The sequence below is a fragment of the Tachysurus fulvidraco genome, chromosome 5 (genome assembly GCF_022655615.1).
Source record: "Tachysurus fulvidraco isolate hzauxx_2018 chromosome 5, HZAU_PFXX_2.0, whole genome shotgun sequence".
In the NCBI taxonomy this organism is placed as follows: domain Eukaryota; kingdom Metazoa; phylum Chordata; class Actinopteri; order Siluriformes; family Bagridae; genus Tachysurus; species Tachysurus fulvidraco.
In genome coordinates this window covers 15,774,124-15,786,596 of record NC_062522.1, presented here as the reverse complement: position 1 = coordinate 15,786,596, position 12,473 = coordinate 15,774,124, and the positions used below count along the sequence as shown (strand labels likewise).

General features: G+C 38.3%; 1 protein-coding gene across 2 annotated transcripts; it reads right to left on the bottom strand.

The window, feature by feature from the left end:
* Positions 1 to 1,019: 1,019 nt before the first annotated feature.
* Positions 1,020 to 11,115, bottom strand: LOC113643117 (sodium- and chloride-dependent GABA transporter 2-like). Of its 2 annotated transcripts, none has more exons than XM_027147181.2 (15): positions 11,001 to 11,115; positions 8,545 to 8,738; positions 7,762 to 7,896; positions 7,439 to 7,579; positions 7,214 to 7,301; positions 6,997 to 7,129; positions 6,741 to 6,875; positions 6,356 to 6,459; positions 5,838 to 5,962; positions 5,601 to 5,713; positions 5,335 to 5,472; positions 5,040 to 5,142; positions 4,816 to 4,916; positions 1,647 to 1,817; positions 1,020 to 1,527 (listed from the first exon to the last, which is right to left on the bottom strand). In XM_027147181.2, exons 2-15 carry the CDS (start codon positions 8,732 to 8,734, stop codon positions 1,426 to 1,428), a joined length of 1,779 nt encoding a protein of 592 aa, XP_027002982.1. In that variant the 5' UTR covers positions 8,735 to 8,738; positions 11,001 to 11,115; the 3' UTR covers positions 1,020 to 1,425. The 2 variants fall into 2 exon arrangements, with proteins under 2 accessions (XP_027002982.1, XP_027002984.1); XM_027147183.2 differs by having other exon boundaries at positions 5,838 to 5,932.
* Between the last annotated feature and the right edge of the window lie 1,358 nt (positions 11,116 to 12,473).

The window sequence follows — 12,473 nt, the reverse complement described above, 5'->3', positions numbered from 1 at the left end:
ATATTTATAATCACGCCCCCAGTGTCACCCATATAAGGATGGGTTCCCTTCTGAGTCTGGTTCCTCTCAAGGTTTCTTCCTTCCATTCAAGGGAGTTTTTCCTTGCTACTGCTGCTGCCTGAGTAACCTCAGACTTGCTCATTGGGGATAAATACAAACACATTTAAATATATCTAATATTGATCTTGAATTTTTGTTTAATATTAATCTTTATATTAACCTTTTGTTCTATGTTAATGTTCTGTAAAGCTGCTTTGTGACAATGTAAATTGTAAAAAGCTCTATACAAATTAACTTGAATTGAAAACTTGAATTGAATTGCAGTAGTAAAATGAAGATACAGACCAATGGCTTCAGTAATGGTTTTTTGTTTTTGTTTTTTGCACCATTCTGTATCACCTCTAAAGATGGTTGCGTGTGAAAATCCCAGTAGATCAGCAGATTCTGAAAGACCCAAACCAGCGTTCTGGCATCAACAACCATAATATGATTATAGTCACATAGATCACATGACCACAGCTCAATGCATACAATTATCCAGATTCAGGTCTTGGTTACACCTTCAGGAATTACTGCAGAAATGGCACTCAAAGAGGAAGGTTTTAGTGGACAAAGATTCATGGTTCAAAATAGTTACCAAAGTCTCAAAAATGGATTTCAAACTGAGTCAACTTTATGCATGTCCAGAATGAGTGCAAGAGATCAGCAGTGGCTTGTTCACACCTATCGCATTTTGAGTTTATTTTGCCATCTATTTTAGCTAATTTTTGGAGGTGTACAATGTTATAGTCGAGTACAAATATTCAATCCATGTTAAAAACCCTTTAATCCAGAGCACAATCTTAGCAGAGATGTAGCGTTGCTGTCAAAAGTTGAATAATTGTCATTTGTATTTTTTTATGAGAAATTATATGAATGGCAACAATTGTGACAAGGTTTTTTAGAAAAAAGTTTGCTTCAACAATGTTATCTCAGTAAGAGTTAGCTTCCTTTTTAGTGAACAGTGAGAGAAAAGAAGATGCTAAACACGTTTTTATTGTGCTTATCTTTATCAGTGATTCTGGAGGCAATTCTTGTAAGAACACAGAGAAATTAGTTTACAAGCATTGGCTATTACACTGTCGTAAATCAAGCAATTCTAGAAATGAAACATTGCCTCTACTGTCAATCCATCAAAAATATACTTTATGTATGGAGTGATGATTTGATCTAGTATTGGCCTACATTTTTCTTTAGCAAAAACAAAAACATAATTCCATTCATTGGGTTTATCTGGTCTTGTTTACACATAGAAGCTTAAAATATAATATTTAAAATTTAGCATGAAATTGCTTAAAAAAGCCTGAGTGTAAAATTTATGTAGAAGGAGACAAATAGTTCCCCCACAGTGGACAAGTGCCCTAAATCAACGACTGTGCTTTCACTTCAAAGATCTGCTTGCCTTATTGGTACAGCTGTTAAGCCAATAGGACCTGGGTAGTTTTTGCGGGGAAATTTTCTTTCCGGGGTGCAGAGAACGTGCAATCTCTATAGATGGTCAAAGGATAGACGTTACAATCAGTAAGTATGAGGAAAACAATAAGCAATCGATTTCATTGGATATGTCAGATAAGAGTATAGGAGGCTTAATCATTTAGTGAACATACCTGCCCTAATGAGCCACTGGACATAAGGAGAGCATAGATCATCCAAAGAGGAACCAGGAGCGTTGAAGAGAGTGTGAAGTACCAGCCAATAGCATAGCCCCACCAGGGGTATTCAATTATATTGTTAAACTTCAGAGGAGTGAATTTCACCAGAGAGAAGACAAATGTACCCTAAAGAAAAATATATACTTTTAAATTCATACCCATATTATCTATAACTCTGTAAATGTATGAGATTATTAGACTTCCCAATTAACCAGTCTGCTGTAACAAGAGCACAAACCCTAGAGAGAACCCTCGCTGGAATTCTAGCCACTTCCGGATTTCGATGTTTTTCGGCCTCTACTTCCATATTTACGAGTATATAAACCATGCTCACACTACATTACGCACAAAATATCATCAACTTAACCCTGCGTTACCAAGCCGTTTGTTATTTGCTCTGGTCTTGCCTGTGTTGCTCTGGTCTTGCCTGTGTTCTCTGGTCTTGACCTGTTTTCTGTATTTTGAATTTGTGCTATATTTTGTTTTGATTTTATCGGATTTTTTGCATTGCAGACTGATTTCATTATTGCTAAACTCTTTGCCTGCCCTTTATTTATGCTCTATTGTTACCGTTTTGGATTTTGTTTGCTCTTTCTTCATTCTTCACATATGGATCCTACTCAGTGTTCATTACATCTGCTATATTCTGTAGCACATGTTTTGTCCTGTTCAAATTTTAGTTTTTGTTTTTTTAACATATATTTTTAAACATATAATGGCATTGATTAAAACAAGTGAGAATCACAGCAGGTTGCCTAACCAAACATGATAATAACTTAATCATTCTATCCTATACCAGTTTTCTCACTTGCCATAGGGTGTCATCTCAATAGCAGAATTAGAGTTGGACTTAATTTCCAACAACAACAAATAGAGCCACTGTCAAAAATACAATAACACACACTCAAACTATTGCACCTTCACAGCACTGACTCCCTGTGAAGTAATTACTTGTATAGTTTTATTTATAGTTGTAGTTATAGTTGTATTGTTTTTTTTTTCTATTTTCATTTTCTGTTTCTGGATTCTTGCTTTTTGTCTAGTTTTGCCTGTTTGTACTAGGACTTGTATGCCTGCTTTTTAAATAGTTTTCACCTGTGTTAAACAGTGTTCTTTGATGTCTGACATAGGACTGGAAAAGCCAACAGACAAATTGAACAATAAAATAGGTGGTCAGTGTTATTGTCACAATGTGACACGGTGAAACAGAGGCGATTGAGGATCCAAGTGCAGTTTTAAGGATTTAATAAACAAAACACAAACAAACAGAAGGCAGGCAAAACAGATCGGGACACTGAACAGGAACAGAGAACGGCACAGACCAGATACAGATACAGATACAAACACAAACACAAACACAAACACGCAACGACCAACAACCGGGAAGTGAACAGACAGAGTAGATATAGTGGACAGGAGCCAATAACAAAGCAGAGACGATTAGAGACAAAGACAAGACACCTGGGGAAGAGATGGAATGTGATTAGTGACATATTACAGAGCCCCCCCCCCTACCCCCCCCCCCCCCCCTACGAGCGGCTTCCAGACGCTCCCGTCCACAAAACCCAGTTCAGGCGGGTGGAGCGAAGGCGCAACCAGGGTGGGAGGGCGGGTCGGGTTCGTATAGTGGTGGCGCCCGCTGAGCAGGAGGCCGGGGTGACGCCAGCCAAGCCGGAGGCCAGGGCGGCGCCGGCAGAGCAGGAGGCTCTGCCTCCTGCACCACCCTGGTCTCCGGTCCTGCTCTGGTCTCTGGCTCTGCCTCCGGCACCACCCTGGCCTCCTGTTCTACCGGCTCCGCCCTGGCCTCCTGCTTTGTCGGCTCCGCCCTGGCCCCCTGTTCACCCGGCGCCGCCCTGGCCTCCTGCTCTGCCGGCGCCGCCCTGGCCTCCTGCTCTGCCGGCGCCGCCCTGGCCTCCTGCTCTGCCGGCGCCGCCCTGGCCTCCTGCCCTGCCGGCTCCGCCCTGGCCTCCTGCCCTGCCGGCGCCGCCCTGGCCTCCTGCCCTGCCGGCGCCGCCCTGGCCTCCTGTTCACCCGACACCGCCCTGGCCTCCTGCTCTGCCGGCTGCGCCCTGGCCTCCTGCTCTGCCGGCTGCGCCCTGGCCTCCTGCTCTGCCGGCTCCGCCCTGGCCTCCTGTTCACCCGACGCCGCCCTGGCCTCCTGCTCTGCCGGCTGCGCCCTGGCCTCCTGCTCTGCCGGCGCCGCCCTGGCCTCCTGCTCTGCCGGCGCCGCCCTGGCCTCCGGCTTGGCCGGCGCCACCCCGGCCTCCTGCTCAGCGGGCGCCACCACTACACGAACCCGACCCGCCCTCCCACCCTGGTTGCGCCTTCGCTCCACCCGCCTGAACTGGGTTTTGTGGACTTGGGAGCGTCTGGAAGCCGCTCGTAGGGGGGGGGCTCTGTAATGTGTCTGTCTGTGTTTTCCCCTTGTTTCTGTCTGCTGTCTCTCCCTGGTATTAATTGTTTTGCTCCGCCCACTCATTGCTCACCATGGACACTAATCACATTCCATCTCTTCCCCAGGTGTCTTGTCTTTGTCTCTAATCGTCTCTGCTTTGTTATTGGCTCCTGTCCACTATATCTACTCTGTCTGTTCACTTCCCTGGTGTTGGTCGTTGTAGGTGTTTGGTTCATGTTGTTCTCTGTTCCTGTTCCGTGTCCTGATCTGTTTTGCCTGCCTGTATGTTTATTTCTTGTTTTTGTCCAGTAAAGTCCTATCTGCATTTGGATCCTCTCTTGCCTTTTGTTTCACCGTGTCACATCGTGACAGTTATGAAGAATGCTATGATGCTACATTGCTTTATTTTTAATAAATGTGTGCATTGGAGGGAAATAGAGGGAAACATGAACATGAGAAAGGAAAACTTTACATGACCCTGTGCTGTTGGCCTCATGATATAACTTGTGTTTTCCCTGGTTATAATAAGTGCGATATACATATACCTGTTAATGCTGTGTATTGAGTTATATGTACATGAAGCCATGATCACAAAATGTAGCCTAACCCTAACACTAACCCTAACCCTAACCCTAACCCTAACCCTAACTCTGCATCTATTATCAGTAGCAGATGTGTTGAGTTTTATTTAAAGTAAGCAAAAGTCAAAACACATTTTCAGGTACTTACAGTACAGACTAGAGGAGTGATGTATTTCCAAGAGTACTTTATTAAGAACCATGGTTGATAACCAATCATGTCCTCAATGTTATCATACAGGCTATCAGCCCCTATAAAAAATTAATAATATGTTGACATTATCATTATTCTATTCACTATACACTCACCTTATGGAAACTGATTCTGCAGCCAGAACTATTTCAAATTGTAAACGCTTTATGTGGAGAACTCACCATACACCCATCCTATACACACTGACTGCAGAATGGCGAATAAAAGAAGTGTCATCCCACTGCAACAATAGTAATCAAACAGCTGGAAAATATACAAGCCACCCTAGAGAATGAAACTAAGAGTCAGAATATAATTCAAGATGACCAGAAAGGTTTTTATTTCAGTATCTATGTAATATGTTTTTTAGATGAATAATTCTAGGATTCTATGGATTTTACTATAGCTCACATTTTCAGCAATGATAATAGAGTGCAAATGATATTGTATTTAGGATGGTGAAGAAAGGATAATGACCTCTGTTACCATAACCAGCCCAATGAGGAAACTCCCAACACAGATAAAGAGCAGGATGAGTTCACGCCGATAATCACGGAGTAAGTAAGAGGGGTACAGGTCAGTTATAGCTGTCATAAATGTCTCCAGGCCCACAAACTAAACAGAGGGGTTGACAGAAAAGATATATAAAAAATTAGACTCACATCACAAGCCTTAAAGATTAAAATATGGATAGTAATTAAGATCAGTGAAGAGTGCATTTAATTATTTTTTTTTCTGCTGACCTCAGTGTCTAAGCCTAGCAAAATTATCATCAAGAAAAAACAAATGGCCCATAGTTGTGGAGCAGGCATCATCGCTACTGCCCTGGGGTATGCAATAAAGGCCAACCCTGGACCTGGGAAATCGAAACAAAATTAATCATATATAGATGACACCTGTAAATGTCCAAAACATCAGACTTCCTGGGTATATGAATTAGATGGAAATAGTTGAAGCAGATAAGTTCTATATTCAGTCACCTGACTCTGCTACTGTTGATATATCTGTCTCCTGCTCATAAGCCATGAAGCCCAGCACAGAGAAGATGGCAAAGCCAGCCACAAAACTGGTCCCACTGTTCAACAGGCACAGACAAATACAGTCTCTGCAAATCAAAGATACAAAGAGCAATAAATTTGTCTGGTTATGTGTAAACATTTTGTAAAGGAATTGAACAATGAAGCTAACAGCTCTGGTACCCCTCTGTCTTTGGGCTTGTGATCATTTGAAAAATATAAATTTCACATTTACACACATTTTTTAGTTAAAATTCACATTTTTAGTTAAAATATATATATTTTATAATAGATATTTATAAATCAATTTTCATGTACTCATTATCATATCAACACAACATCTAACATTTAAATCAATAATTAATTAATAAGAACATGTGTGTGTGTGTGTGTGTGTGTGTGTGTGTGTGTGTGTGTGTGTGTGTGTGTGCACAACCCTGGCCCTGCAGTACCCTTTCCTGAAATTAGCTGATTTCCCTCACTTGTATAAGTTGTTGTTGTACTTGTTGTAGCTTCCGAGAGCAGTGAGGCAGCCCATGCAGAGAGCATAAGAGTAAAAAATTTGAGTTCCAGCATCCATCCACACCTACATACAGTACCAGGAATGAAAAATTACTCAACAAGCATCTGTAGTATGATACTGAAACTACAGCAGACTCTTAATTGAACCAATTAAGCTAAAACTGTGATTGATAAATTACAGTAAGTGGGAAGTAAGTATACTGAAACAGTACAGTACATACATTTACATCATTTGTATTCATCAATATATAAAAACGTGTATTAATAAAAATAAATAAACTGTATTTGGAACGCTACAACACAGAAAATTCTAATGCAAGATCCTGTATTTCTTTATATTTTTACCTGTGGGTCTTTGAGACGCGTAAAATCTGGGTAGAGGTAAAACCTGATACCATCAGCAGCTCCCGGCAACATGAGCCCATTCACCAAAAGCACCATCAACATAACATAAGGAAAGGTAGCAGTGAAATAGACCACCTGAGAAAGAAAAATTCTGTTCATTCAAGCCCAGAAAAAGATTTTGCCTTGAATTAAGGACATCCATAATCTTTTAAGTCCATCATCAATACTTTATGAATATGTGTCATGAGGCTCTCACCTTGCCTGTAGACTTCACTCCCTTCCAAACACAGAAGTAGCAGATGATCCAAGACAAGAGGAGACACGCAGCCAGCTCCCACCTTATACTGCCCAGCTCATGTACATTGCCAGTGAGATTTAGCACTCTTCTCCTGGAAACATAAGCCATATTTAGGCAATAACCCTCTGATGCATGTAATAATACAATTTATTGAAAACACAGTATAAAAGCTTACTCCCAGAACTCATTAACTGGTGAAGTTGCATTTTCTGGTATAGTCAAGTTGTTAAAATCCTTCTTTTTATCAAATTCAACACAAAGTTCTGTTAAGGAGAGAAGTTATATTAGAATTATTATAAGAAGAAGTTCTAAATCAGCACATTTACATAGTCATTATAATGTATAAAGCTGATTTTTTTTGTGTGTGTGTGTGGTTTGTATTAATAATATAAATGTGTACCAGTGTTCCAGGAATTGTTGCAGCTAGCCCATGGTAACTCAGTACTAAAAGAAGAAAAGAGATAGAAGAATGCCCAGGCCATAATGATAATGTAGTAGATAGAGGAATACAACAGGACCACCATGGTTCCATACCCCAATCCTGTAGATAAATAAAACACAACTTTAAAAAAAAAAAAAAAAAAGTCTCTGAAATCTGACCAGGAATTTGCTTTTTCTTTTTATCAAATATTAGTTTCCTTTGGAAAACACTTTTCCATTAAAAGGTATATTATTTTACATTAAACAGGTACATTATTTTACATTAAAAACGTAAAGGCTCACCTTGAAACAAAGGGCAAATTTTCCTCCAGCAGGTGATGCCACCCTGACTGGTATATTGACCCAATGATATCTCCAGGAGAAACAGTGGAATGCCACAGGCAAACAAGAAGATCAAATATGGTATTAGAAACACTCCTGAGGAAGACAGAGACTATTTTGACAATAGGGACCCAAAAAATTATATTTACAGAAGCATAATATAATATATATTTCAGTATACTATAATCAGAAAATAAGCTAAATAATTTATCTACCTTTACCATAGAAATTAATTGCTGTTAATTATGTGGAAGTAGGTCATGCTTAAAAAAGAAAAAACATCAGAAGCAGAGCTGAAACTGTGCAGTAATGTTTGCTCTATGTCTTAAATAAGACAGAGCAAATAGATAAACCTTTAATTAGAAAACGTTTATAATTATAGAATGTTTATGAATAAACAATTTTATACAATGATGAAACTATTACTAGCATGGGGAAAAGCAATAGGTCCGGAATATAGGGCACAGGGACATCGGGTCTATTTTTCTACATTTATCGAAAAATTTAAAAAAGCACATGTAGTTTGGGTGACTAATAAAACTTGCATTTAAATTTTAATTTGAAGTTCTGAAACTAGTCCCAGTTATCATTGAAATCATTAATCCAAATTTACCTGTGTTATACACTGAGGCATTACTGAATACAATTATTTCAATCTCAACAAAAGTATGACTTACTGATTTTTTAATTATTTGAATATGTTAATCATCTTCAAGAAATACCATGTTCATTCTGAAAACCTACCACCTCCATTCTTGTAGCACATGTAAGGAAACCTCCAAACATTTCCTAGGCCAACGATTTGTCCAGCAACTGCCAGAAGAAATTCAACTTTACTTGACCATTGGCCTCTATCCTTAATTTTCCCCAATGTATCAACTGTGTTTGACTCTGTTAAAGACAAGGCCTTCTCTGGATTGTTATATATTTCCATATCACTGTAAGGAGATAAAGTCATATTTTTAGCATTGCTAAGACAGGGACACAAATGAAAAACAGAACAAATTGTTAGAAAATAAAATATTATTGATGTAGCACATTTAGAGATAAGTCTGTCTGACATTAAAATCAAATTATTTTAAATAAAACATAGATAAGCACAAAAAAGTAAATACAAAGACAGCCAGAATATATAAAAATATATATTATCCTGTTTATAAAAAATGTTTTTAGGTATGAATTTCACAGCTTTGTGGCCCGAGGTTCAGTCCTGAGTTTAAACATTGAGTTTTTTTATAAGTGTTACGGTAGTTCTAAAGGAACTATGTCATCCGCCCCGGCTTATTAAAAGTTTCACTAATCACTCACTTGTGTCTTGTTATGACTTGTTAATAGCCCTGTTTAAACTTCTGGTCATTCAGTATTTGGCTGGCAAGCTTTTATTGCTGTTGTTTGTTGACATGTTACTGCTGATATGTTTGCTGATTTATGTTAATGATTCTTGTTTTTAAAGTTCCATTTGTTTTGTTTATTTGTTAAAATATCTGCACTTGCTTTTATCCCATATACCTTTCCTGACAATAAGGAATAAGCAGTACACAGATTTACACATTCTATCTAATGCAGTCCAAGTACTTGAACATCTTTGGCCTGCAAATAAGCTGCATATGGATATGATATATTCTGCTTTAATCCTTTATATACACATCCACACCCAGCCACATAACCTGTAGCACTACATCACTCCTTTCCATATTCTCAGTTCTATTTTCATGTGTGTGTTTGGTTTTATTTCAAGTGTTATTAGAGCAAATTTGCTCAGCTACTGTCAAGTATCAAGCCTTTGTTTCTGGCTTTCGATCGTTGCTCAGCCGATGTTTTTGATGTCATTTTGCTCTCAGATATTCTGTTTGATGATTACTAAACACCATGCTTACCTGCACTTGCACAATCCTCTGAGTCTCTGTCCGATCTCAAATGTAGTGAAGTGAATTAACATGAACATATTCGACAGTAATTGCTCTCTAAAAATTATTTTTGTTGTTTTTGTTTATTTTTTCCAAATTTGGAATGATTTTGCTTGGTTATGTCCATATCCTTTTATAATAATAGTACATGGTTGTATTTAGAAATTGTAAAATCCATGATAATGTTTAATGATAATGTTTAATGATAATCCTTAGTAGACACCAATTTTACTTCAAAAATGTTTGACATGTTTTTATAATTATAGAATGTTTTTCAAATAAAAGTTTTTCATTCTTGCATAACCCACATGAAAGATAATATTAACCCAACATTTTGCTGAATCTTAAAAAAAAAAACATCAGGGTTAATAGTTATTTAGTTATGTGAACAATAAACAATGGTCAAGCTGGTATTCTAGATTAATGGACAACACATCTTTCTGAATTCGCTAAACCATCATGTGTTCTTAATCTAATATAACAGTAAAAGCACCAGGCATTTCTTTTTATTGGACTAAAACCATGTATAATTCCAGGTGTCCAAAGAGTTAAAAACAAATTATATAAACAGAAGTAAATTCACTAACTTTACCTAAATAAATACCTAAATAAAAAGCAGTGAATCTTGTCACCTGAACTGTAGAGTTTGTGTTACACCCATACCCTACTTATTATACAAACCCTAAACTGTATGACTACACCTGACTATCATATTACAGAAAATATAGCTGAGACAGCATAAATAATTTCACCAGTAAATTCATTTCTTTGCAATCTTACCACAGAATCTGATGGATCAGCTCCTCACTCTGAATTTGTAGTCTTAAGCACTTCACGTTCTCAAGCACATTAAGGTCTGATGTAGTCAGGCCATATTTTACATTTACAGCATTTATCAGACCCCCTTATCCAGAGCGACATTCTAAAGTGCTTTTAAGTTTCCCTCATTTTAAAGTCAAATAGATTACGGTATAGGACAGTTGATTAACTGGTTACAGAATTTGCAAACTTTTTCACTGGCAAAATACCCATGAATTCTCATGGAATTTATAGAAAAAACAGATCAATTCTATTAAATCTAGTCAGATTTAAAATTAGTGTGCAGAAAAAGACATGTATGCAGACACATGTTTACTCATAAAACTTTAAACATGAAAGAAAACAGAAAAAAAGATTAATAAAATAATTTAAAAAAAATTATAATAAAACAACATAATGGAATAACACACATTCTATGCACACATTCAGCTGTATGATTACAGAAAGAAAATGAGAAAGAATAGTTTAGGCTACCTGGTAGAGAAGTTAAGGAAACCAATGTTGGATACCTGAAGCTAAAATGCGAAGGTACAACATGTGAAAACATTGCTCAGAAGTTGCTGATTACACTACTTTGTCAGGGCATGGCCTAAATGCCTGTCAATGCATGGGATTAACCACTCATTCAGAAAACAGTAGGGAACAAAATGGGGAAAAAATATTTTATTTTGGTTCATTTTGTTTTTATCTGCTCGTGTCATATATTTGACTTATACTTTAAAAGAGAATTGCTTGCATATACACTGAACAGCCATAACATTAAAACAACATGCTTAATATTGTGTATGGCCTCCATGGTATCACCAATAGAGCTGACGGGACTCTACAAAAAATTTTGAAGATGTGTTGTGGTATATAGCACCAAGACATTGCCAGCAAAACCTTAAATTAAGTTGCAAAGTAACGTCTCTTTGTACCGGTTTATCCACAGATGCATCAACTTCAAGAAGTGACTGCTTATTTGCTGGCTAAAATACAGAAAACTCCTTACAGCTACCATTGTAGATAGATTGTTATAGTGACCTGACATACGGCTAAGTATGGTGACCCATACTCAGAATTCGTTCTCTGCATTTAACCCATCCAAAGTGCGCACACACACAGCAGTGAACACACACACACCATGAACACAGTGAGCAGCCATTTATGCTGTGGCGCCCGGGGAGCAGTTGGGGGGATTCGTTGCCTTGCTCAAGGGCACCTGAGTCGTGGCCGGCCCGAGACTTGAACCCACAACCTTCGGGTTACGAGTCAGACTCTCTAACCATTAGGCCACAACTGTCCCGTTATTCACATCCCCTCTCAGTGGTTTTAATGTTATGGCTAACCAATGTAAATGCTGTGTATTGTTTGTAGAATTTTATTAACATCGTCCTAAAGAATTACCTTGATTAAAAATGTTTCAGTGGTATGACCATAGCAGGATGTTTACTTTTACAGCAGCCCCAGGAAATTCACAATGACACCACTAGAGGGCAGCATCCTCTAAATTGTAAGCACAGTGATCACAGTAACTTAGTGTCCTATCCCTAGTGATGCGCGGGTCGTTTCATAACCCGCGGGTGACCCCATGGTCGGGTTGGGGCGGGTAAAAAAATTGTCACTTTACTGCGGGGCATTTTGGGGTGAGTCATTAAAAGCAAAATATAAAAAAACATGTTGAAATATTTTGGAATATATATTTTTATATTTTATGTGATTCTTTGATAAGGTTACAATGTGTAGGCCTACGTAGCAACGTAACTTGCATGATGACCCCAAATCTTGGGCTCGTGTCATGAAAGCACCAATCAGCTTCCGCCACAGCCACAACAATAAAAAAGATAATTAAAATGGAAGACAAAGTGCGAGTGAAATTAAGGTGGGGAATTTACAAAATCCGAAGAAAAGAAGGTCAATCTGCAAAATCTAAAGTTTGGGACCAGTTCTCAGAAATTGTTGCAGCAG